Genomic DNA, 25,860 nt, shown 5'->3' with positions numbered 1-25,860 from the left:
GAGTGTAGAGCTGTCACTGGCACCATGTTGATCTGTTACCATGGAGATCACTCTGGTAACATACAAACCTGCCACCAGTCCAGACACACAAGTATCTCATTCTGACTCCCAGAAGGATTGCTCTATACACCCCACTCCTACCAGTTTAAAGTTCGTCTCTGCTAGGATTTAGCTCTAAAGCGTCTGGCTTTTAAATGTCATTAAAAATATAAATACTCGTTGACAAGGAAGGAGGTAAAGAAAGAGGTATCTCAAGATTTTAAAGCAACAAAGTTCACAGGTAATAATTGCTCCCTATTTTGAGTTACGGGCTTAGCTATTCTATTATTTGACAAAGAACTAAATGTAAAATGTGGAATGGGGGACACCACTGGGGCTACTACTTAACACTTATTGATCAGCTATAATACACTGTTTACACAGTATCCAGCTCATTGTTGTAAGCTGTTAAATGTAGAGCATTACTTGGTGTTAATCCCTACAAAGCCCTGCTACATTTCCAGAAACTGGAGTTCCTATAGGTGGCAGGCCGATGGCAATGCTGTCACAATCAGTCTCTAATCGGAGAGACAAATAGACCTGATGTTGGTCATCAGCTAAAGCATGTCAGTGCCACTTTGGGTCTCATATAAATCCACTGGACCATCCAGAAGGTGCAACGAAGCACTTAGTTATTCCTTATTCACAGAAGTCAAAAAGGCTTCTCTAATGCCAAAGCTACATTTGTAAGTGAAACCTCAGTCTATTTTAATTTCCCCTAGATCTTAAGATTATGAGAGGGCAGGTGGAAGGAGGAGGGACTTTGGGCTATCCATTAGGTTGACAGTGGCTAGGTATGGCTTTCCCCATTAGGAATTCCCAAGACTCATGGAAGGAAGGCTGGAACTACATGTTTATGCTCAGAAGTCTCAGGCTTCAGGCTGGGCCAAGATCACACAGAGACTTAGAGTTCTCAGGTTTCCTGTAAGATGGGCAGAGGCAGTGCCAGCATCCAGCAACTAACTACCAGGTGAACAAAGAAGGCGGAACTTCCTTTCTCTGCATGCCCAGAGTTGAAGCTGGGCCACTGCCTCGATCACATGGGGTCTTGATGGTACAGTGCAAGGGAAGACACTGTCAACCCCCAACATCCAAAGCCTGGGGGTCTTAGGGATCTCAAGGCTCAGTGGGTTTCCCAACATCTTCTTGCTTACATTTAGTATATCATCAGCATCTCTGCCTAAGGAGCAGGGAATATTAAAAAAGAAGATACAACTCAAACTTACTAATTAGCAATTTCTCTTTTTAAAAATCTGAGTGGAAAGGATATTAAATTTCATCTATCTGTCAGTCACCCTTGCTCCCTTTGGCACCTCTTCAGCTCCTGCAACTCCTCTGCTAATAAGATCTTCATCCTCATGAATTCCTCCCCTTCCAATGCTGCCTGCGAGGGCCAGATAAGAGAAATGGTCAGGGAATCATAGGACCAGGAGGCAGGAAAGTGCACGTTCACTCTTCTTCCAACCCTCCCCCTACTTCTCAATTCCAAACAAAATCAATAAGAAGTCAATCTCTTGAGGCACCTGGATGGATCAGTGGCTGAATGTCTGCCTTCAGCTCAGGTTGTGATCCCGGGGTTTGAGTCCCGCATTGGGCTCCCCACGCGGAGTCTGCTTCTCCCTCTGCCTGTGTCTCTGCCACTCTCTGTGTCTTTCATGAATAAATACATAAAATCTTAAAAAAAAAAAAAAGAAGTCAACCTTTTCCACATCATCCCCACTTCCTCACCAAAGGAGGAAAGGAGCATCTTAAAGTGTAGATTTGGTCATAACATTGCAATAGTTCTTTCTTACCCCCGCCTCCCCCCCCCACTTTAAATCCAAATGGGGAATATATTGAGTAATGAAGAAAAGGAATTTTTTCAAAGGACCCCACTGGCTGCTGGAGGCCAATGAAAAACTGAAATCAGAGATTACATTTCTCTACAGGAGGAATGGCCCCATTTCTCCCTACTCTGAACTCAAAACAACACCCACATAGTGTTTTTGCTACACATGCCCAAAGAACAACTTAGTACTTTGAATCTTTATTGAAAAATAATCTAAAGAATCTATATTCCTGGAGCACCTGGGTGACTCGGTCGGTGGAGTCTCTGACTCTTGGTTTTAGCTCAGGTCCTGATTTTGTGGCTCAAGGGACTGAGCCCTGAGATGGGCTCCATGCTCAGCAGGAGCCTGCTTGGATACTCTCTCCTTCTGCTGCTTGCCCCACTCATATGTGCTCTCTCTCTCGAATAAATAAATCTTTTTTAAAAATCTATATTCTTTGGGGAAGAAAATGAAATTAACAATGAAAATTGAGAATTGAAAAATGAAATTAACAATGGAAATGAGGAGAAATTCTGGAGCTATTTAGACTGTAGTCAAGTAAGTGAAAAATAATAAAATTATGGACTTAAGAGGACACACTAAGCTTACTTGTACAGAGGTGAGTTGATAAAAATTAAATGGAAATCAAGAAAAAACATCCCATACCTTCAGGGGAAAACACATTCTGATAAATTTTTGAGATATTTATCTCTTGTAGTTACTATTTTACTGGGCACAGTAGATTCTCAATAAATACTGGTTTTGTTGAATGATTACTGTTGAAAGCAGGTTTCTGCTTTCTAAGATTGAGTGCCTATCTTACTCATCCTTGTATCCCCAGCACTGAGCAGTGTTCAATCAATGCTTGAATTTTCTTCAGAACAAGCCCAGTCAGCCACAAATAATATTTCCAAGGAAGTTCACAAAGAAAAGGATACAATCTGGCACCAGTCACCTTCCTTACCTACCTGAAACACGATCTGCACGTTTCTGTCCTAATTGATAAGGTGTGGCAAGAGCTGGCTACTGAGGTTCTAGGCCAACTTGACCCTAGGATGAACCAGAATGGGCTCTCTTCTAGAGGTGAGGGGCACAGTGATGTTTGCTCATTTATGGCCCAGGTATATTATTTTCTGGAGGCTTATCTGCCTTTACAAGACTATGACATTAGCACTATTTCTTTTTAGGGGCCTGGTATACATAGGTTTGACTTCATTTCTAAGCACTGAGGTCAATTTAAAGTAGTTGACAAGTGGCCCCTGGGTGGCTCAGTTGGTTAAGCATCTGCCTTCAGTTCAAGTCATGATCTCTGGGTCCTGGGGATCGAGCCCCCCAGCAGGCTCCCTGATCAGCAAGGAGCCTACTTCTCCCTCTCCCTCTGCCTGCTGCTCCCCTTGCTTATGCTCTCTCTCTCTAAGAAATAAACATAACCTTTAAAAAATAAAATAAAAAAATAAAACAGTTGACAGCACTGATGAGCTGCAAAGAAGGGATAAAACACACAGGTTCTAGAGCACATAGATCTGGATTCAAATTCTGACTCAAAACCAGTTCTGTGGCAAATTACTTAACAATTCAAAGCCCTAGTTTCTGTATCTGTAAAGTGAAGATAATATCCCTTACCTCTCAGACTTGTTGGGAGAATAAAATGAAGGAGACAATCTATTTAGAGCACTAGGAACTCACCGCACACACCCAATAAACGGCAGCTGTTTACGCAATGCTCAGCTGGTCATCATTTTGCAACTGTGATTTTTATACATGGTATCACATTTTTCTAATACGTCAATTTTCTCAAATCGAAATGAGTGCCGAGAAAATATGCTTCATGGCAAAGTCACTCAGAGTCCTTTAGTCGTACAAACTAAAGCTAGAGGAAGAACAATGTGGCAGTCCTAAAATTACATGTCCGCACATACCAGAACCTGATTGGCAGGACCAGTCAACACTGTGGCCTCTGTCCTAGAAGCCTATTTGGACAAGGATAACCATGATGGGAATGGCTTCAGTGAACAACCATTTGGAAACATGCTGAGCATCCCCTGGAGCAGCTGAGAGAAGGTAAATCAAAATCCTGAGACAAGTTCTCTTGAGGAAACTGCCATATCCAATCCATGTTCCTAGTTATTAAGTCAGCATTTGCTCAGGAACACTCAAAACCAAATTGTAGCTGACCTAGCATGTACTAATCTTTTCCTGTTTTTATCAGATATACTAATAAAAAATATCTAGCTTTTTGATGTAAGTTTCTTCACCAGAAAGGCCGTTACATGGTGAATAGTTCCCTTGCTCTTTAGAATAAATCCTATGAACAACTGCAAAAGGTCAGGACCTCTTAAAATCGCTAATACAATGTCAGACTTGGACAAAGCTTACTAATGTCAGAGAGTCTGATTTCCCCCAATTTTACAAATACACAACTAAGACTCATCATGGTTAAACAGTTCTCCCCAAGCCACAGAGCGACTGAGTGACAGCCAGGATTGGACACTGGCCTCCTGGCCCTAAGTTCAAGATTCTTTCTGCGGCCACTCTAAACTCCCTACTTTTGTATAGATCTCCCCACAGAGCCCAAGCCCACTGCACTCAGAGAAAATCTGTAATAAATACTTGCCATATTGATCAACAAATTCTCCAATTTTATTCTTTCAACCTAATATTGTATTTCAATCCCCAAAGAGCCCAATCATGGCTAAACAAACAAGTGCCACTTGGCTATGGCTTAGGAGGGGTTTAAAGAGATTTCAAAAATTCTGAAATCATAATCTAATTTCCTCACAGTGGTGTGAAAAGGGTTCTGCTGTACCCATTTCAGAGACAGGGAAACTGAGGCCAGAAGCGCCGTGACTTGCCCAAGGTTACACTGCTCCTTGTACGCCGCTAGAGCTGGCACTTGAACTCGGGGACGTCTGGTTCTGAAACCCGTGCCATTTCCCTTCCTTCGCCTAAGACTCATGAATTCTGCCCCACAAACGACCCTGCCATCATTCTCTCTCCTCGGCTGTTCTGTTAAAAAAAAAAAGAAAGTTACTTCAGAAGGCATCCCCGTGTCAACTGAAAAGGACACAGGCCGGCTGGACCGTGGAAGGTGGTGCGGGTACAAGGACATCCTCTGTGCCCACGCGGACCCTCGCGTCCTCAGGGACTTGGCACTCCGCTCCCGGGGCCTGCAGAGCTCGGCGGGCTGCGCACGTCCGGCGGCCAGGCCCGGCCAGGCCAGCCTGAGGAACCGGCTGCGGTCCCCCCACTGCTGGAGGCATCTTCGGTCGCTGTCTGCGTCCGAGGGGGAGGGAAAGGGGTCGTTTCTGTGAGTCCCAGCAGCTCGGGCCTGGGCCGCAGCCTCCAAGGCCTCCATGTAGGTCAGGGATGGGTGAAGCCAGGGAGCCAGGGAGCCAGGCAGCCGGAGACGCCCCGAGCCTCCTTGCCGGCGGCTCCGGGGACGGTTAAAGATAGAGATGGCGGCGGCTAATGGCGGGGGTGGCAGGAATGGCAGAGGAAGAAGGCTGTGAAGGAAGGTGCGGGGGGGACGGATATAATCCAGCATACAGAAACCTGTCAGGATGGGATTTATTTTTGTTCTGTGAGGGAGTATAATAGGGCTTTGCCTGCACTCTCAATAGCTGTTTTGAAGTGAACCCGGCTGGTATGTCTTTAATTTGTCATTTCATTATGAAACCGTTTCCCTTCCAAGAAGCCTTCAAGTCAGGAAGCGCTGTCTGCCCACACAGGAAATTCCTTTGCTTCAACTTCCCCAAAAAGGAAATTTCCCTCAGAAGTGAGCCCAGCATCTGCCTTTGAGCAGAGCTGTTTCAAGAAACTTTGGCAGCGGAGTCCTGAAAACACCCCTGGCTTTCTGCTGCTGCTGGGATGTGGGGATAAACAGTGAGGCTCTCGCCCCCGGGGGTGGGGACCCCACTGACACCAGCCCTCGGGCCGCCCTTTCCTCCCCCTTCTTCGTCCTCTTGTGCCATTGCCCCCCTCTAGCCCGGGGAAGGGCAAGAGCTCCAACTCCACGAAGCACTGAGGACCTGCCGTTCTGCCCAAGAGACGGGCCCCTCTGTAGATTTACCTATGCAGCACCCACAAACACGCTCCCAAATGGGCACCCTGCAGTCACCAGAGGTGCTGCAACATAAAAGCACCTATTCTTTTCTCAAGTTAAGATTGTATTAATTTGAAGAGACTCGGAAAATCGGGACAACTTGGTTTGTGTGTGGTGGTGGGGGGGGGGGTAGCAGAGAGGGAATCTGGTGTCATCTAAATGTTTTATTTTTATGTTTCCCACATCTGACCAGTTTTTTCATCAATCCCACTTGCTACCATGAATGCTTACACAAAGAAGGCCCCAAACTGCTTTTCCCCAGCTGCTCTTACTAAATGAAGGCCTCAATTATTTTCCTTTGTGTGCCTACTATGTGCCTATTCTAGGTATCTGGGATAAAAGTAAGTAAAACAGGCAAAAATCCCTGTCTTTGTAGGATTTAACTATTAAAAAACAAAAACAAAAACATGGGGCTCCCGGGTGGCTCAGTGGTTGAGCATCTGCCTTCGGCCCAGGTTGTGATCCCAGGTCCTGGGATCCCTACTGGGAGTCTGCTTCTCCCTCTGCCTATGTCTCTGCCTCTCTGTGTCTCTCATGAATAAATAAATAAAATCTTTTTTAAAAAAATCAGATCTGGCCATTGAGATGAAGCTGTATTATTATGGCCTAATTTACCACCATTGCCTGAAATCAGAAGGGTGATTCTCTCACACATCTGACACCAAAATAGGAGGTTTACAACCACACTGGAGCAAAACACTTTTGTTCTCTCTTGGTCCCACACTGACTTGAGACCTGTCACAGAACAACTGCAGTATTTCAAATGAAGAGGGTGCAAGAAAATAAAAGAGCCCACTAGTGCTTCTGAAGCACATATATTACCAAATTCCTTTTTATCAAGGGTGGTAGGTATTTTTTTTTCTACACAAACTTCCCCCGTGAAGATTTCAAGTAAAACATGGACAGAAAACATATCTCCAACCACAGCCTTGTAAAACTAATCTCTCAGACATATTGTGAATCACTAAGTGGGTGAGCGCCCAGAGCAGCTGTGAAGTGAATAATAATATATAGTATTTTATGAAGCTTTTTAACAGAGAGGCATTAGCAGGAAACTATCAGAATCCTACTTAAGTTTTTAATTTTCCATTTCAAATCACTTCATTAAAAACAAAACAAAACAAAACAAAAAATTGTGAAAAGGAAACAACACAGAGCCTAGAAGCACAAAAGGAGGGAGTGGTATTGAACTTCCAACCATTGAGCAGCCAGTAGGACAAAGAGACCCGGACAGATGAGGAACTGAGACAGACCTGGATTTTTGCCCTGCAATTAGATGGCACTAGAATGGCAGAGCAATAGAATCTGATCTTATTATGCTATTCGTGTGCCAGGACTCTGTAAGGGATATTGTTTACCAGGAAACAGAGCGATATTTAAGGGACTAGTGAGAATCATATAGCTCACTGAAATCTGAATATATTAACTCTGAGGTTTTGGGGTTATGGTAGATATTTTCCGTGGAGCAGATGCATAATTTTATTTCAGTGACTTACTCCATTTTTCTAAAATTTATGAGGTTTTAACCATGGCAGAATCTCAAAGGGGGACCCAACATCATTTTTCATGTTCTCAAAGACAATGGTCTAGGGAATAGGCCTTTGGATTACATTTGGGAGGGAGAATGTAGAGTAGAGTCTGAGGAACCTGCTCTGCCAACTACAAGCTCTGCGACTCGGGGAAAGTTCCTCACCCTCTTTAAACCTGACTTTTCATCAGTGAAGTGGGGATAATAAAACTTGCCTTTAAGGGCTGTCATGAGGATTAAATGACATAATACATGTGAAAAGTGCCTTCCATAAGCACTTAGTAAATGTTAGTTATTAGTGCACACAGAGAGCTATGAAGGATCTTCCTCCTAAATTCCACACACCCACTCCTCAAATAAGCCACTCCCCTCTGGCTAGCCCCTTTTAAATTCTCCATAAGTCAAGATTTTCCTGACCACTTCAACTTGAGACTTGGATTAACAGGTCCCTTATAACCGCAGGATGGGCCTGGTATTAACAATCAAACATTTCGTCACTTCGGAAGTAAAGACATTCTGGTTAGGAATGGTTGAAAGGTTTAAGGATTCAGACTCAAAATTCTCTCCGCCTCTCAAGGCAATGAAGATGACTTGCACGTTTTCAAGTTGACCGTGTGCCAGAGGAGGTCCGACTTTGTTCAGTCAGTACTGATACTGGCCACGTCTAGAGACCAACAACCAGGCACAATAAATATGCGATTACTCATCTTGGTCTTAGAGGTGCAGGTTCACGATGTTTTGTCTAAATCAAGGGGCTTGGATTTTCTATCCAATTTTTATATCAGTCTTCTCCATGGAGGAGGCCAACCCTAAGCAAAATCAGAGTTTTTTCCAACTCTACTCCCTCCCTTGGCCTTCTATGTGGGCCACGGTTTTCCTATTTCAAAAGATTCAAGAGATTTGACAAACTAATTTTCATTAAGATATCAGGGACTTAATGTATTAATTATCACTCTCCAAGGTACTAGTTGTTGTCCTAACAACTTACTGTTAAAAAGCAGAGCTTGGTAGAAACAATGCCCAACCCAACAGGAATATATTTTAACAGTGGAGCTTCCAACATCATGGCAGTTCATTGTGTTCAGGGCACTCTCAAATCACTGCAACTGGGTGACCACATACCCTGCTGAAGCATAAGCCTAGCCCTGTTCACAAACAACTCTAAACCCTCTGTCCTAGATCCATAGTAGCGTCATGTGGACAATAGAAGTTTAGAAGCCGGCCTCTCTGAATCTCAATACTCCTTTTGCAAACGAGAAAGTACGAGACAGGAGACTGCTACACAGCTAGATATACAATGCCAGCACTACAGAATCCAGTTGCATTTTCAAGTTCTTTCCCTGGATCACTTTGACTAATAGGAATCACCACAGAAGCTTTGTGAAGCAGTTATCTGGAGTAATAGCCATGAAACAATATGAACCAAACACACGCACGCACACTCATTTGAATTCATCTGAAGTAAAATTTCTCTTTGCCTAAGAATCAAAAGAAATTTTTTTTCCTTTTACAAGCTCCAAACAAATTTTACATCTGTTTTGATTTTTGTGGGTCTCTGAAGTTCCTCTCAGCATGATCAGAGAATTCAAGTATAGCTTAGAAGGACATTTATAACTCATGGCTCTTGAGGGAGGAATATCTCTCTCAGGGAATCTCTGCTCTGGTACTTCTAAAAGGCCTTTCACTAAAATCTCAAATATCTGGGTGAATATTTGATTTGTGGCCAGATTTTAAGGGCAGCAGGAGCACCACACAAAATGCCTGACACAGAGCTGCAAATAATAGGGGAAAGGGAGGGAAACTCTCCCTCCAGGGCGGGGATTTTGTGCAGTGGCTTCACCACTACCTCACACAAGAAGTGAAAAGATTAAGTGTGGGAGTCAGAACCATGAGAATGATGATGTGGAAGAAATCAGAATGAAAAAGAAAAGCAAGCGTTTTCTCCTCCTCTTTGTTCACTTGTAGTAGAACAATCTGCCCAAGATAGAAGAACAACCCAAAACGGAAGAACTTTCCAACCCATCAGAACAACAGGTTTGTGAACTTGCACTGCCTTTGGGCTACTTCCCCAAGTAAGGCATCAGAGGAGGAAGAAGAAAGAGTGATTTTATTTCCTCTAGAGGGCTGGCACCAAGTCATCTGCTCATATTTATTTCTCTACAATGAGTTCCTGATGTTGGTGACCTGAGAGCTACTTAAGGAGGCAAATAAAACCACTCATCAGCTTTGTTCACGAATCACTGCTGCTTTGGGCAATTCTTGTCTCCTGAATCCTACACCCCTTCTTCACAGCCTGTGGCAATAAGTGAATGATCTGAGTAACTAGTTCAGGGCCCCTATTTAGAAATAGTTCCTTGGGTGTGAGTTTTCATGCCCATGGGATGGTATAAGTGTCACAGATTCTCTTTGCTGGCTGGGGCGGATGGAAATGTACTTTAAAGCTCAGCATCAAAGCCTTCACTTTAGAAGCTGAAAGCCTTCATTCCCTTGCCAACTGCGCTTTTTTCCCCCTATAATTAATTAATGCAGTATTAATTGTGCATGTGCTATGAGGCCGGCTGAAGGAGGATAGGGCGGCCCCATCCATGCAGATCAGCTGGCTTTGTGAAGCCGGAAACCCAGTGGGCATCTACAGAAGGAGCAAATTGTAGATTGTCTTTTTTACAGGTTACAGGAAAGGCAAACGTGCCTCAAGTTGCAGAGGGGATTCCCACAAATCATGCAGTTGGGGTCAAGTAGGTAGTTACCAGAAGCCACACCTGTGTGTAATGCACTGGGCAAAGAGCCAACTTGCAGTTCTCAGGGCTATGAGAAACAGGGAACAGGCCTGAGATTAGCGAGAAGGTTCCCGGGACCCCATATAAGGTGTGAGTGGCTGTGAAAGCCCTCAGAAAACCTGCAAGGCTGAGGAACTACCTTATACCTCATCTTCACTATGGGCAGTGTCGGGAAGTGTCCAACAGTATCAGGTGCTGAATTTCCATATTTCCTCACAAGAGGGGCATCCTCACAAAACAGTCACAGTTAAAGTAGAGGACAACTTCCTGTGTCACCAAAATACCACCATCTGAACTAAAATTTGATGTTGAGTGCTAAAGTGAGAATCATGATGTTTATGATTTATAGATAATGCTCCACTACTAATATCCCTCGTATTTCTCTTCTGTAATTAGAGAACAAATAAAATGTCTGAGCTGTGAAGGACCCCAGGGAATCATACACCAAAGCTACTTTGCTTCACAAATGACCCTGGGAGAAATAACAGATTGTTTGGGATGACCCTCCAACCCCAGAACCCAAAACAAAGCACACTGGGCCAACGCTCAGAGGACCAGCCCCAGACAAGTACACTCCCTGCTCTATTACCCTGTGGCAGAATTTCCTGGAACATATGCCATGTTGGTAAACTGAGGCACTGAATGTCATACAACTTTTCTGAAACATGTCCGATGAACAGAAAGCATTAGGAAGTGAAGTGCTTCATTTTGTGAATTCATTACTATAATCTCCATGTGAGCACATCATCTTTCTTGCTGTTTTATAATCATCCGGGAGGTGGATCATCACTTTTGCATTTAATTTTGTTTCTAACATTATCCAGAATTTATAGAGGTACCCGAAAATACACTACCAATAACAGTCTGCATAGAGGACTGAACTTGAACATTTTTCTTACACTACTTCACAAGGTAATTTAGTTTATGTCACTCATTTTATCCCTTTTGGCCTTCCTGTCTGTTGTTTATAAAAATTTCACTTAAATTAAAAAAAGAAATCAAGCTGTTAGCTGGGATTTCCTCCTTCTAACCAACAGCTTCCAATCACGACTTCTATCAGTTCCTAATGAAGAAGCAACACTGAAGTGACAGAAAGCCTAAGTTTTAGGATTCGACCTGGATTCAAATCATGGATCCTTCACCTGCTTCCGTGTGACCTCTGGTCAACTGGTTTGTCACTCTGAGCCTCAGACACAATACAGATATAATATCTACTTCGCACTGTTAGAGATTATTCAGAATAATATATATAAAAGTTCTGGCACACAGAAAGTGCTCAATAACAGCAGTGACAATGATTACTTATTCCGCACATTATCAAAACAGAAATTTCTTTAGAGAAGCATCTTATACACAGCTGACCTCAGAATGGCTCCTAAGGAAGAAGCACAGTTCTGGCAAACTGGCAGGTGGGGTATGACAACAACAAAAAAGAAACTCATTTGCAAAAATAAGCCACTCCTGGAAAACAAATGGGTAATTAAATCCTAATATTGTGACTTCTAAGGTGGAACTACATAGACTGCCTGCTACTCCTGTAATTTTTCCTAAGATATTACTATTCCACGCCCTTCAAGACTCATCTAGGTACCTTCTTTTTCCCTTAATACTTGTTAGAAACCTTCCCCCTCCTCAGTGAACCACTTTAGTAAATGTTCCCACCCCAGAGTAGAGAGTTCAGCCTCAGCAAATTGGTGAAATCAAGTGTTCCCCGCACAGCCCTGCCTGGGTTAGACTTTTCCTTCCAGGCATCTAATCTGCATCCACCACACATCTACAGCTCTTTATCCAGTACCTATATCTGCAATCTGCATTTCTATTACTGAAATCTTGGAGCTCCATTTGAGGCTATTTCTATCCATGATCTAGAGGAAACAGAAATAGAGTCTAATTTCAAAGGAATGGAGTTTAATCCACCTACCCAAGATGGAAGCAGTAATATCAGGGCAGGGTAACTAATTATTCTTGGGAATTTACAGGCAGCATGTGGCCAGAGCCAGGGACAGTTTCTATCTCTCAAATCCTGCTCTACCTTGCTTCAGAAGGGACCAGAAGGAAGAAGCCCCAAAACTCACAGGGTCAGTTCAGGCAACTGAACCAGAATCCTCCTCTGCCAACAGGGAAATCAGTAATATCCAAAGGTCTGTGGTCACTTTTACCTCCGGAAAAACATAAAGATGAGGTGGTCAAAGTCATTCCGGTTAGAAATTCCAAGAGTCTGAGCTTGGATAAGATCTAACTTAGGTCTGAAGCAAAATGGAAGAAAATATCTGTTGTTTGAGAATGGAAACTCTATCCTGTTTGTATAGACTCGACCCAGTCAACGCCTGTGATAAGAGGACATGAGGAGGAACCTAGGAAAGCCATTTCATGCCAACATCACCCTGACTCTTCATCATGCCTGTCAGCAAGGATTGTGTAGCTATATACGAAGTTGACCATGGAACTTATGGACAGGGGCCCTAATATGCCAAGAGAAAGACCACAGAGGTCCGGTCGGTTGTCAAGTCCAAGGGGAGACAGTTGAGAGGCAGTCTCTACTCAGAGAACTCACTGGTTCTCAATCAGCTCTTACCTTTTTTTTTTTAAGCTCTTACTTAGCTCTTACTTTTAAATGGCTGCCTGGCGTAGTCTGTCAGAACTTTTCAATCCTGGTCTAGAATAGTGTGCGGTGTCTCTGGGCTCACATAAATAACCCACAACACCAGGTAGGAACCATCAATTGCCAGAAGCTTCCAAACGCCAACTTCAGAATTCCAAGGACACTGAGAGCCCTGCCTCCTCCATCTCCCCAGATCACAGGCGCTTTGTCAGAGCTTCTGCTGGAGGAACTGCCTTAAATGTACACGGAGCGCACGGCATGAAATGCAAAGTGAAAGAAAAGGTCAATAGACCTCTGGTTATATGTTTTTTTTTTTTTTAAAGACATCTATAAATAGCTGCATTTATTGAAGCTGCTTCCTTATCAGGAAGCATGGAGCTAGGAATTAACGTCTGCCTGCATCGGAAATTCTTTCAGACTGCAAGCCCAAAAAGGAAATTTCCCTTCCAAAGCATCCTGGCTGTTCTGTTGCGGGCTGTTTTTTCTCTTCAAGCTGTGTGAAGCAGCTAAGCAGGGCCCTGAAGCAGCCGCATGTGCTGCTGGAAACGCAGAAAGCTTTCAAGCATTTGAATGTGAAAAGTGGAGGCACCTGAAGGAAGGCTTAAGGGAAACAAGATCTAAAACACGGGTGGCTGGCCATCTTTGTGAGAAGTCCTCACTGCTTTGTCAGGTGCTGACTGAGAAGGAAATCTTCCCCATGTCCTTGCCTCAACTCTGCCGGTGACGTCACGACACGTCACAGGCAGCTGTGTGAGGAGAGGCCATTTTTGGAACGCTGATAACAGCAAAGGACAGGGGAGGACTTGCTGGGTTTTAGAAGAAGAGTAGGGAAGGCTGAGGAGGGAGGCTTACAGACTGGGGCCAGAAGAGAACCACTCCAGGCAGAGGTATGGAGAGCATGGGGCAGGAAAGTGCTCCAGAGCAGAACTGAGCTCCCAGAGATCATAGCATTGTTAGAGAATAGAGCTCATTTCCAGTGTGACTTAGGGAAATCTGTCTCAGTGCTAGGCAGACAAAACTCTAGGCCCTTTGTTAAGCGAAACACACAAGGACATACACGCTTCTCTTGGTCCTTGAAAATGAGGAAGCCTACTTATCAGGCTATTTATCAGCTTTGGAAACTGAAAGAGCTCCAGTGAGTTACTGGCCACTGTTTGCTGGGCACTGTGCTAGGTGCTACCCATAAGTTAGCTCTGATCCTTATAGGGCAGCCTCATAAGTAGATGTATTAGAAATTTGAGTTTCAGAGAGGTTAAATCATCTAACAAGGGAGGCATAGCCCTGGAATATGAGCCCACTCAGGTCTTTCTGAACCCAAGTCCTTTCTACTACCATGCCTTTCCATTTGGAATCCCCAAAAAGAGCTGTGGGACCTGTTTCCAGGTCACTTCTGGTGAAATGCCAGAGAATGGGAGGACATGACTGAGCCCCACTCCTACAGCTGGACCTCTGAGGACTTCATGGCCTGGTTCCTGGTGGAAGCTGACTGGTCAAGGTTCAGCACAAATCAATGGTCAAGTGCATGCCCAGAACCAAAGTGCTCCCAGTCCCTGCACCCAAGGCCGCCCAGACTCCAACAGTCAAAAGTGCCGCTACTTTCAAGTCCACAAGACCCTGTCATTATGTGTTCTCCCAAGAAGCCTACATGGTGACTTCTGAAATAGACATCACATTTGGCTCTTCACAGGCTGGTGTGAATCTAGACAATTCTGTGGACCTACAGGAGACCCAGTCACCTCTTCAATAAGACAGACTTAGTAACACCTACTTCAAGGACGGCTCTGTGATTAAATGAGACAATATATGGGAGCACATGCTGTTGCTTATAACAATACAAAACATGAAAAACGATATTTAATTCCCATTTTTGCCTCTTCTGAGGGAACAAAATTAACTTGCAAGTATATACAATTGTGGGTTGCTCTAGCTCATTAGGAAAGCGAGGCACTACATCCCGTTTCACTATCCTGGTTCTAATATAGCCTTGCTTGCCATGTGACTGTCTTCAATTCCGTTACTTTGCAGAGAAGGCAAAAATCACCAAGTGGGTGAGCCGCGAGGTAACGTTTCCAAAGGAAGGCATTAAATTAAATTATTAAACACACACAAGTAGGAGTAGTAATGTAAGAATTCTGAAAGATTCACAAGGAAAGGAAGTAGAGCCAAGGGACTATTTCTGGTGTTCCGCTTCTAGAAAACTCTGAGCAGCTATTATGGCTATTTATTAACCTACAACATCATAAACTGTAACCCTATTAAAAATGATGAATGAGTCCTAGGTTCTAATTTTTAAATATCAATTCACAAGGGTTTGAGTAGGCCCAACCAGCACTGCAAAATGCGGAGTCTTTGGGCAAACAGATAATGTCAACCTGTGATGAGATGTGATTGTATCACCTAAATCCAAAACAATCAGGTGAAAAGAAATTTAAAATAAAGAAAAGACAGTTAGTGGGACCCTTGGGTGGCTCAGTGGTTGAGCATCTGCCTTTGGCTCAAGGCATAATCCCAGGACTCTGGGATCGAGTCCCACATCAGGCTTCCTGCATGAAGCCTGCTTCTCCCTCTGCCTATGTCTCTGTCTCTGTCTCTCATGAATAAATAAATTAAATTAAAAAAAAAAAAGACAGTGATTTCAATTCTGCCTGATAAGTCTGAAGTATACTTACTATAATCAGATGGGCAACCCTGAGCGTAACTGTTTGAAGCTGAGTGTTTCACGGGGTTGGCACCACCTCCTGAGGCACCTATGGCTGCCCCCTTACCACCCACTCTTCCCCCCAGGAATTTATAAAAAAGTGGTCTTTGGGCAGACACAAGAGAAAAATTCTCCCCCCAGGGGGGCCTGGGTGGCTCAGTTGGCTAGGTGTCTGCCTTCAGCTCAGGTCATGATCCCGGGGTCCTGGGATCAAGCCCCCTCAGGTTCTAGGCTCAGCTGGGTGTCTGCTTCTCTCTCTGACCCTCCCCCTGTTCATGCTTGCACTTTATCTCTCTAATAAAAAAAAATATTAAAAAAAAAAAAGAAAGAAAAAAGAAAAAGTCTCCCCCTTACACCATTAGGCCCTGAGTGAGAAGGAGACAATGGTCTTCAGTGGCTGGAGAATCAACAGTGAGCTCCTCTAGGCACTCTCAGGGGTCTCTCATTCTTTAAGTGTTTTCAAGGTATGGTGAGAGGCTAGTTCCCTTTAAGGACTAGAACTTTTTTGTATTTTTCACCTACCTGCTATAATTGTTGTATTTCAGCACTTCTACCCTCAAGCTTCAAAAATAAGTAAGTACCCTTTGTGGAAGGAGGCCAAAAAAAAAAAAAAAAAAAAGAAGCCCTTTCTGTCTGCTCAATAAACATACTTGTATTTGCTCTCCTAGTAACACAGGGAGGTTCCAGGAACCTGCGCACGACTGCTGACAGGCACCAGCCTACCCATGCAGGCAGTGAAGCGGCCAGGCCAGGATGGCACGGGGCTGGCACCGTCTCCCCTTGGCTCTCCTCCTTTCCTAGACCCCAGACTATCCCACCTGGCCCTATCAAGTCCTCTACAGTCACCACTTAACACTTTGCACCATTTATCACTTTGTTTTTATCACAGGCAAACAGAAGGAAAGGCATTTACTTTCTACTTCTCAATAGCTTGCTAATTTGTCTCACTGGGTCTTCAGATTGGATATCTGGTGTTGGCAGAACAAAATGGTGAGAAACTCTCTGTATGAGAATCTTTGATATCATGAGCCCTGCCTTCCCTCCAACCAGAAAAGGATATATTTTGACTTAAGAATGAAAAGAGAAAAAAGAGTTAAGAGAGAAGGTTTATCTGGAGATCAAGGAGGACACATGGTTCGAAAAGCAGCTACTTTGAGGCTCACCAGTCTGGTGAGTATCTCTTTAAAACAAGCAGCTAAAAATGCTTTCAACCTAGCAATACCATAAATGTCCTGCTGCTGTCTTGGCTTCCAGATTCTTCCCCGTACTTTCCATGAGCATTCCATTGGGAATTGTCTGGAATCCCAGATTAAAACAGCAATAACCCAATTCCCTTGTTAGAATATTTATTTTCTTTTAGGTTTGGAAACCCAGCTGGGATGCATCTTCAAGTATATGGCACAGCCTCAACCATCCTAGGGGCTACATGAGTTGTTTCTCAAACAGCTCGATGGGCAGCTGAATCCTGGAACAGGAGAGGGAGGAGGGCAGCTCAGCCTCATGTGGAAAGCCCCAGCTGAGGACAAACAGCAAGAGTCTGGGAGCCTCCATTTTCAGAGGATTCAGTCCAGATGTCAGGACCACAGGGCTCATGCAGATTACTCTGGATGTCTCCAAAGCCAGACTGCCAGAAAAAGGCATCAACCTGACCTGAATCCATACTCTAACACCTGATTATATTCTAAGGTCAGGAGTAATATCCTACAATCCTATATCTGATCATTATATATGTGGGGATCCATCCGTCCCATCTGAGGGACATAAGCAAACTATTCCACAATTCACTGACCAGTTATAAGATTCCAGCCATAAACCATTTCAGCCACTATAGCCACATCGGTGAATACTGGCTAAGCGTCAACCCTGAATTCATCCATCTTTCCAAAAAAGTATTTATTAAACACACTTACATAGTGGCATAATAGACTAGAGCCTAGGCTCAGGAGTCAGAACTGAGTTTGAATCCTGACTCTACCTCTTACTAATTGTGTGATCTTGGCAGGTTACTTAAATTCTCTAAGCCCTAAATTCCTTATGTGTGACATGAATATTAAAAGAATATCTATATCTACCTTACCAGTACTGCTGGGAAAATTAAATAAAATAATTTACATAAAGGACGTCAAACAGTCCCTGGTCCAGGGCAATCCCACAACAAATATCAGCTATTAGAGTTGTGTGCTAGGTGCATGGCAGGGCCTGCAGAGCAGTGGTAGGCAGCCCAACTGAGGCCCATGAGGAAACCGTTGACTCCAGCAACAGTGTTGGTATAGAAGAGACAGTTCCAAGTAGAGAAAAATGACTCCCTAAGTGAAATCATGATATTTTAAACCTAAGAGGGCCAGGTGCCTGGGTGGCTCAGTTGATTAAGCATCTGCCTTTGGCTTAGGTCATGATCCTAGGGTCCTGAGATCGAGCCCCACATTGGGCTTCCTGCTCAGTAGGGAATATTTGTAGAATGAATGAATGAATGAATGAGATTATTATTATTTTTTTAAATGAATGAGATTAGATAGTAGAAGTGTTTTGCCTACATGGCATGAGCATGTTCAAATTGCAGGTGAATATTCCTGAAGGGAATATACCAGTCACAGGACAGCTTCTGGAGGCAAAGATGCTATTACCCGAGTTCAGTGTCTTTTCCAGTCCTGCTGCTCCACTGGTACCATGACACTCCAGTTTTACCAAGGACAACAGTGCCCACAGTCATGACCCTGGCACAGGACCTCTACAGTCCCAATCTCAACTGTAAAAGTTCACTGTGGAGAAGATGGGAGAGTGGAGTGATGCCCTTTACCTCCTGGCCCAAGTGAAGCCAGAATGTGCTGACTCTAACTTGCAGCAACTTTGTAAATACTGAGGGACACAGCAAGCTGGAGGAGGGGAAGGAAGGGTTCTCATGGCCCTCAACTCCTCCCCATGATCTTAGCAACCATCCTCACTGGAGGAGAAAAGATAAGCCAGCAGATATTCCCCTAGGGCTCCCCAGCATCCAGCATCATAGTCACCTGATTCCCTGAATTATCATGGGGTGAGAGCGAAGAGAAGTCTGCATCCTCTGTCTCTTTTTGTTTTCCACTTTCGGCAAGCAACCTTCTGGCTTCTGAAGAGGGGTGGAGTAAGAGGAGGAGAATATCCTGGGGAGCATTACCATGCCAGAAAGAGATGGCAAGCACAAATGTGCCACCACTGAAGCATCAGGAATCCGCTAGGGAAGGGCCAAGGTGACCCTCCTCCCATGTCGTCTGCAGCCTGGAATTTGCGCCCTTGGGACAATATTCAAGCCAGAAAACCTGGCATTTCTTGGACACTGTGATCAGGGTGGGAATCAGGTGACTCATCCTCCCCAGCTGGCCCATCATGCTGTATCATCTAGGCTGGGTGGCAGCACGGGAAAGACAGACAAAAAGGAAACGACAGGTGTCGGCTGCTTTGGAGACTGGCCCCAACAGCACAAGTGCGTTGGCCCTGATCTCTGCCAAGCTGCAGTAGAGGATTCAGGCAGGGAGCTGGGAGAGGCAAGGGGCAGAGCGGGTCTCAGGCAGAAAGGTGAAAGACCTCAAACCGACCTGAGCAAAAAAAAAAAACAAACAAACAAACAACCGACCTGAGCCAGAGGCAACGCAGGCATGAGAGAACAGGAGAGGGGAGAGGAGAGGATGGGATGAAGGCCGGATCCAGGCAGTAAAACGAAGGAAAGAAAAGCAGCCAACATGGGAAAAAAAAAAAAAAAAGAGGAGAGGCTCTGTAAAGAAAGGAAGAACATACAGCCTAAAAGCAAAGCAGGGACAGAGTCTAACTCAGAAACTGCCCAAAATTTAGGACCTATGAAAACACTAAAAAGAGGAGTTAAGTGTGAAGTCAGGGAGACAAATGTTCCCAAAAAGTTCACTTTGCCTCTTAGGAGATTTCGCGGACTCTGCCGGGGAGTCGCATTGCCAGAGGTCGGGGTAACTTGTCTTTGGGGGACAGGAGTCTCGAGCTTTTCAAAGCCATTCGTGGGGGCAGAGGGGGAGACTGCAAAGCAGCTTCGCGCTCTAGCCCGAGGGACAACAGTTCCAGAGCTTGCCCTCCCCTCCCCGCAGCCACCCCCCCAGCACCCGCGGACACTCACGCAGGTGCGCGGGCAGGCGGATCGAGTCGTCCTCCATCCTGAGCGCTCGGGGCACTGGAACATGAAGTGGAGTCGAGGAAGCGTAGCTCGGCACCGGGCTCTCGGGAGGCGTATATGAAATTCGTTCCTGCTGTTAAAAAGAAGGGCAGGAAGAGGGGAGGGGGAAGAAGACAATGAAAGCTTGGAACTGACTTGGGTGTGAAGTCAGGGAGGGGGCACCTGCGCCCTGGGGAGCGGGCCTCACAGCGCAGGCCCCGCGGCCCCTCTCCAGACACTCCACGCGGTTAGCTGGCCTCCCGATCTCCAGCATTTAGGATTTATAACGAGCCTCTGGAAAGGCTGAATGTGGGGCTCCTCCTTTGGACTCGGGTCAGTAGGTGTCCGTTTTCTCCTCTCTGCACTAGTTGGTTTGTTCAAGGAAAAAGGCGAGACAAGGTGGAGGAAATGAAACAGCGTGTCCAAGAGAATGGCTCTAAAAGACTCCTCTTTCAAAAATTACTTGTCCAGGTCACATAACTAATGTCACCCATACATTAAAACCACGTTTCCTCTTCTCTGGCAATATCCCCAGCTTCTACTATAGATACGATTCTGGCCTCAGGTCCCCTGAGAGGTAAGCTCAGAGTGATGGCTTCTAAGTTCTAGATTTAATTAATAAATCTACAAACAAGATTCTTTTGCGCTCTCCCTATCTCATTATAAACCAAAAATATCCAGTGTTTAATTTTTTTTCCTCCGTAGCAGGGTATTATCTGCAACATTAATGGCATCTCCTTGCCCTTTCTTTCTCCAACTCAGAATCAATACTTCCTTTGCTCCTGAAGTATTTCAGAGCTCATTCAAGAACCGTCTGCATTTAAGGCAAGTGCTGTTTAATTGAAGATACTTATTTAACTGACAAGAAAAGGGGGAAGGAGACTTCTGCAGATTCACTGTTTAAATTCAAACAGTGTTTGTTGGATCAATTAAAACAACTGGATGGGATGGGAAGGATTATTACTAGCTTTAAGTTAAAACGCAGCAAATAATGGCAAGGAACCAACTATTATCAGCTAGAAGAGCAGTGCAATTTGCATCTTAGATCAACTACTTTGACTTAAAGTCCATACATAAATAAACATAACTTCCATTAGTTTCTCTAGTTCAAATGTGCAAAGTAAAGTGGAACATTACAAGGTACAAAAATTAGTTGGGGGAGAAAGATTAGTAAGATGCCATCATGAAAACAAAGATCAGAAGCAAAAGAAAAATCACAGATGAAAATAAAGCAAAGGGGGTATTTATGTTTTGGAAAGATGGTTCTCTAACATTTTATATTTCATCAAATGTGAAAAGGGAAACGGGGGAGTCCCCCCGGCTCTATAACCAAATTAAAGCTGCTCTTCTGCTCAGAGCCTGGAAAGTTTGGTGGTTGTGGTAGGAAGTTTCGATTTTAAATGAATATATACATATTTCTGTAATTTCCGAATGGAATCGCTGTACCTTCCCTGAGGCATCCTCTACCAGCAAATAGGGCATTTGGAATATTTCTGTTTAAGCATACATCCTATACTTTCCTCGTGAATTTCTTAATTAAAGGCAGGCGCACACATCCTAGATTTCATTTCTGTATCGATCAAGATGTCTGGTGAAAGGTCACCCAGGGGCAAAAGCTTCAATTCACTTTTCTTGAACCTTAGCAAACATCACTCCTATTTTGAGCAACCCTAGCTTAAGGATGAGTTATATTTTTTGGTGTTTGGTTTGGGGTTTTGGGGGTGAATGAGGCAAAGACATCAACGCACCCATGGGAAACATACAAATTCTGTTTAGGGGTTTTTCAAAGTGAGATAGGCTTTCTAAGCATTTTAAACACAGTCTGTTTTTCTAATTTAACAAATTCTCCACACACTTCAACCCTCAAAAAAAAAAAAAAAAAAACAACAACAACAAAAAAAACAACATACCCAGTCCCAATATATGTCTAGATATCTTATCTGCCGTTAACTTTATTCCCAGAAATAGCTTTGTTTTGTTAGGGTTTTTGCAGAAGTGAAACTGTTGATGAAGAAAACATAGTGCAGCCAAAGTTTTCAAATGGCATGGCACAAGTGCGAGAAAAAAAAAGAAGATGGCATTTCATAATATGATGACTGTCTCTTAATGCAAGGAGAGACTCAACAGATCCTGCAACTGGTCTCTGTGACAGGCCACATCATGCCAGCTCCTTTGCCCCTCACTAAATCCATCAAGGACAAAAATGAAGGAGACCCAGCCCCCAAAATGGATTTTGCTTTGTTTCTTGGGAAATCTACCTCCAGCCTACTGATAAGGGTCAAGCTAGGTATCAGCTTTAAAATGCATATATTCTGACTTGCTAACTTGTCATTGCATGTACTTCTGTGTGGTTGCCTGTCCTTCCTGCTACACTGAAATGCCACACTTCAGTGCTTGCCCTGGGATTTTATACGAGCACCCCCATGTCCAAACAATTCTAGACAGAGACAGATTCTAGATTCTTATTCCTGACAATGGTTTCTACTCAGCCATACTGCAACACCAAAAACTTGGGATGGGAAGCCCTTTTTAAAAGGTTCAAAGAAGAGATTTGTCAGTTATCAGAAGAGAGGATACCTGTACCAAGAAGGAGAAAAGCAAAAATGTGCTTCTAGGACTTTGAGCAATTTGCTAGCGGCCATTACACATCTACCCTGACCCTGGATTCGGCAGCCAGCAGAGCATTCAGGGGACTCCAGAAAGGACACTGCCCAGTACGTGGGCTCCTTTCCTAAACAGAACAAAACACACGCTTGGGAATCCCACACCATAGGCTTCTTTCCCTTTGTCTCTTGTTTTTGTTAACTTCTAGAGCGACTCACAAGGTTCACATTTTTTCATCTATTCCTACAATCAGGCACTTAGTATCTACAAGGCACAACCTGCAGACTACTAGAAATTAGAAATAAGAATAAAATATTAGAAATGAGCAATTAGAAATAGGAAAAAAAAAACCACCACTATCTCAGATGGAGACATCTAGACAGAGAGGCTTAAGGAGACCAACATCCAATTTCTCAAATTACGGAAATCTCTTGGTCCTCACAACTGCTTCTGTGGTCTGACCCCAACAAAGAAAAGGGGAGTACCTGCTTACAGCACATTCACCTCAAAAGCAAATTGTCAGTCCGATGAAAACCAGAGGTGTTTTATTTTAACATTTTACAGAGGAGATAACAATTTTCCCAAGAGGATTATAACCACTGCTCTAATTAAATTAAAATGCTACAGACAGTGATATTAATGCATTCAAGTGTAGGGGGATAAACCGCTGGTGGAGGTCAATGATGTGACTGAAAGGGCCGTGATGTGGTTACATTATTGTTTAGATGCTAAAAAAATTAAACGTGCTGCTCTCAAATTTGCAGACACAACCTATCAAACCAACCTGCAGAACAAAAGGGAGGCACTGCCATTTCTAAAACCAATTGTAATACCTAAGGGGGGGGGCGGGGAGCAGCACACAAAGCTCTGAAAAGAAAAAATAAGGCTAAAAATAGTTTTAGGCAAGGGATGAAATGTAAATTTCACTAACCATTATAGAAGGCTTTTTTCTTTCTTTCTTTTTTTCTTTTTTTAATTTAAATGGAATATGGAGTAGAGTTGCTGCAAGCATTTAACTACCAGAACCAAAATGAAGTCTATTCCCTTGTCCTCCTTCCTCCCCCAAACCATGAAGGGCCAATGAAGGGTACCCATTGGATTCTGCTCATTTTTAAATCAAGTAGTTAGGAACCTATGACTATCATGTAAAATAAACTTAAACTTATGATCCATAGGAGAATGGTATTTCCCTCCCCTCTCTTTCCCACCCCATGGCTGCATATTACAGACTAGAAGAGTAAAAAAAAAAAAAAAAGAAAGAAAGACTATTCTTATTACCAAGAGTCTTCCCTTTTCAAAACTATTCAACATAGAGCTTCTATAAATCATTGGGATCCCCCTGATGCATTGACACATTTGTTTTTGCACCATTAGTTCTTTAAAGAAGCTTAAGGGTTGAGACGCTTAGAACCTGTTGCTAATTATTAATTTTCTGAAAATAAAGATAACACGTTTCTGGAACTGAGAAAAACAGACACAAAGTTTGGTTGTACTTGCAAAAAGATGGTTCATAGGTAATCTTAAAGATTCCTCAAAAGCTGAGATATCCCCAATTTAGCAACTTTTCCCCAAAATAGGCCCCATCCATCTCCTGAATGCCCAATGATGGTTTCTGAAGCCCGTGTATAGTCCCGAGGGGGAAGTGTGCCACTCGAACAGAGTGGTGACCATTTCTCAGGAAATGAGAGTGGAAATCTACAGGTGCCCTTTTCATCCTGCTGCAGTCTGGTGTCCCTTCATTGCAATGAAACTAGCAACTCAACCAAGATGGAAAACAGCAGGCACCAGAGATACACTGGACGCGCTGTGAATACTCAATCTTTTGAAGGAAGGGGCTCTCTTCCACCCTGCAGGTTTTTAGGAAAGCTGCCTGAGAAAGCGGAGGCTTGTACTCTACAGTTTGTCTTTCACAGACTGAAAAGAAGAAATATCTCCTGTAGGAAGTAATTTACCGAGATTCACTACACTGGAGGTCTGAATGCACAATTACTGAAGTACCCTCAGGTGTCTGCAAAATGATGCAAGGTGGTGGCTGGAGCTTTCATTAAATAAGCTTTCATTAACTAGAGCGATCCATACGTCACCCAAAAAGTGAGCAAGACAGAAAGTGGAGCTGCACAGTTTTAAAGATTCTTGGCACAGTGAATGCAAACAGACACGCACAAGAACCTGAACTAACATTCTCTCTTTCACTGGCAAAGCTACATTGAATATTTTCTTCACCCCCAAGGTAGCAAGATCAACTTAAAGAACTTGGGAAAAGATACAAAAACACCAGTCTACTTTTCTCAATCCACACTGTACACGGAGCCACAGGCCATGCATGGCAGTTTTGACATCTCCCCAGAAGGAAGGAAGACACCTTACGATCTGGGATATACCTTGGGATCGGAGGTGTTCAAACATGAACTCTGAAGGAGAAAACTGGCTCCATCAAATCCCAGCAGTGACGTAGCGATGCTATCTTTCCATCCCCTAGAAGCTCGGGAAGACCCCTATCCCGGCGGTCCAAGCAGTCCCTCCTCTTAGCGTCCAGCTGCTCTGCTGAGAGAAACATCCCTCTGGGTGCCAAGTCATTATATTTGGACAGCTCATTCAGCCTTTGGCTTTTGATGTGCTTGCAGTAATTTTAGGAGGGAAAAAATGGGGATACTCTGTAAAAATTAGGATAGGTCGAGCTATACTCCTCGTCCCTGTGGGCTTCCGTCCTTGTCACCCAGATGCCCATTTAGCCCTTGGAAGGGGGCAGGGTGGGGTGCACCCAACAAACCACACACACACAGACACACACACACACATACCAATGAGGAGATCTTTTTAGGGGCCTGGCTTTACTGGTCTGAGATGGGCTCTTGCTTTGGACATTTGAACAGGTGTGTTTATGCAGATCCCTGTATATTTACAACTGAAACAGCGCCTTTTCTCATCTTCCTGGCCTAAAACCAGAAGACAGCATATTGTGCCTGTCAATCAGACACAATTAGTTATAGCATCTTAAGTCTTCCTTTTGCCCAGAACAGTTATCTGTGCACAGCAAAGTGAATAAAAAGAAGTGTGAGCAACAGGCCCTGTAGTCAAAGACCGCTGTAAAAGGTCACAAGGGCATTTTTCTCCTTATGGTTGTTAAGAAAAATACTTCAGCGTTCTTCAAGTGTCCACTACAAGCCAACACCTGCATGAGGTATTATGGGTACTGCCACTGTCAAGTCCTCGAATATCCAAGATGGTCTCAATATCTAAAATTGTGTCGCTTTACCCACACATATACACAGGCACTCATAATAATACTTACACACCTCAGAGCGTATGTGCTGCTCTTAGTTGGGAGCTGCTGTCACTGCAACCATCAGGAAGGGGCACATTTGGAATACACTTGCCATGAAGCCTTTACTTTAGACTCCCAATAACCCGGCAAGGAAGGCATGATTATCCCCGTTCCACATGAGGAACCCGACCTGAAGATCACAGGGGTTAAGTAATCTGTTCAAGTCTCCAGCTCACGAGATGGTATGGCTGGTATACACAGAAGAATAGGATACTACATTTAAGTAG

The 25,860-nt window shown here is 43.9% G+C and overlaps 1 protein-coding gene across 3 annotated transcripts in view; it reads right to left on the bottom strand.

Annotated features, from left to right (window-relative positions):
• Nucleotides 1–25,860, bottom strand: part of ETV6 (ETS variant transcription factor 6) — a 237,608-nt gene that overhangs the window by 126,257 nt on the left and 85,491 nt on the right. Inside the window, exon 2 of one of the 3 annotated variants that reach the window (XM_041736128.1) lies at nt 19,669–19,795. The exons of 1 other annotated variant lie outside the window; for it this stretch is intronic. In XM_041736128.1, the coding sequence (XP_041592062.1) occupies nt 19,669–19,795 (127 nt within the window). Of the gene's footprint in view, nt 1–19,668; nt 19,799–25,860 lie in introns of all 3 variants that reach the window. One more of the 3 variants, XM_041736127.1, reaches the window with a different exon arrangement.

The sequence above is a fragment of the Vulpes lagopus genome, chromosome 21, assembly GCF_018345385.1.
Source record: "Vulpes lagopus strain Blue_001 chromosome 21, ASM1834538v1, whole genome shotgun sequence".
Taxonomy (NCBI): domain Eukaryota; kingdom Metazoa; phylum Chordata; class Mammalia; order Carnivora; family Canidae; genus Vulpes; species Vulpes lagopus.
Note: the sequence above shows the minus strand (reverse complement) of the source record. Positions and strands in the feature narration are given on the sequence as shown.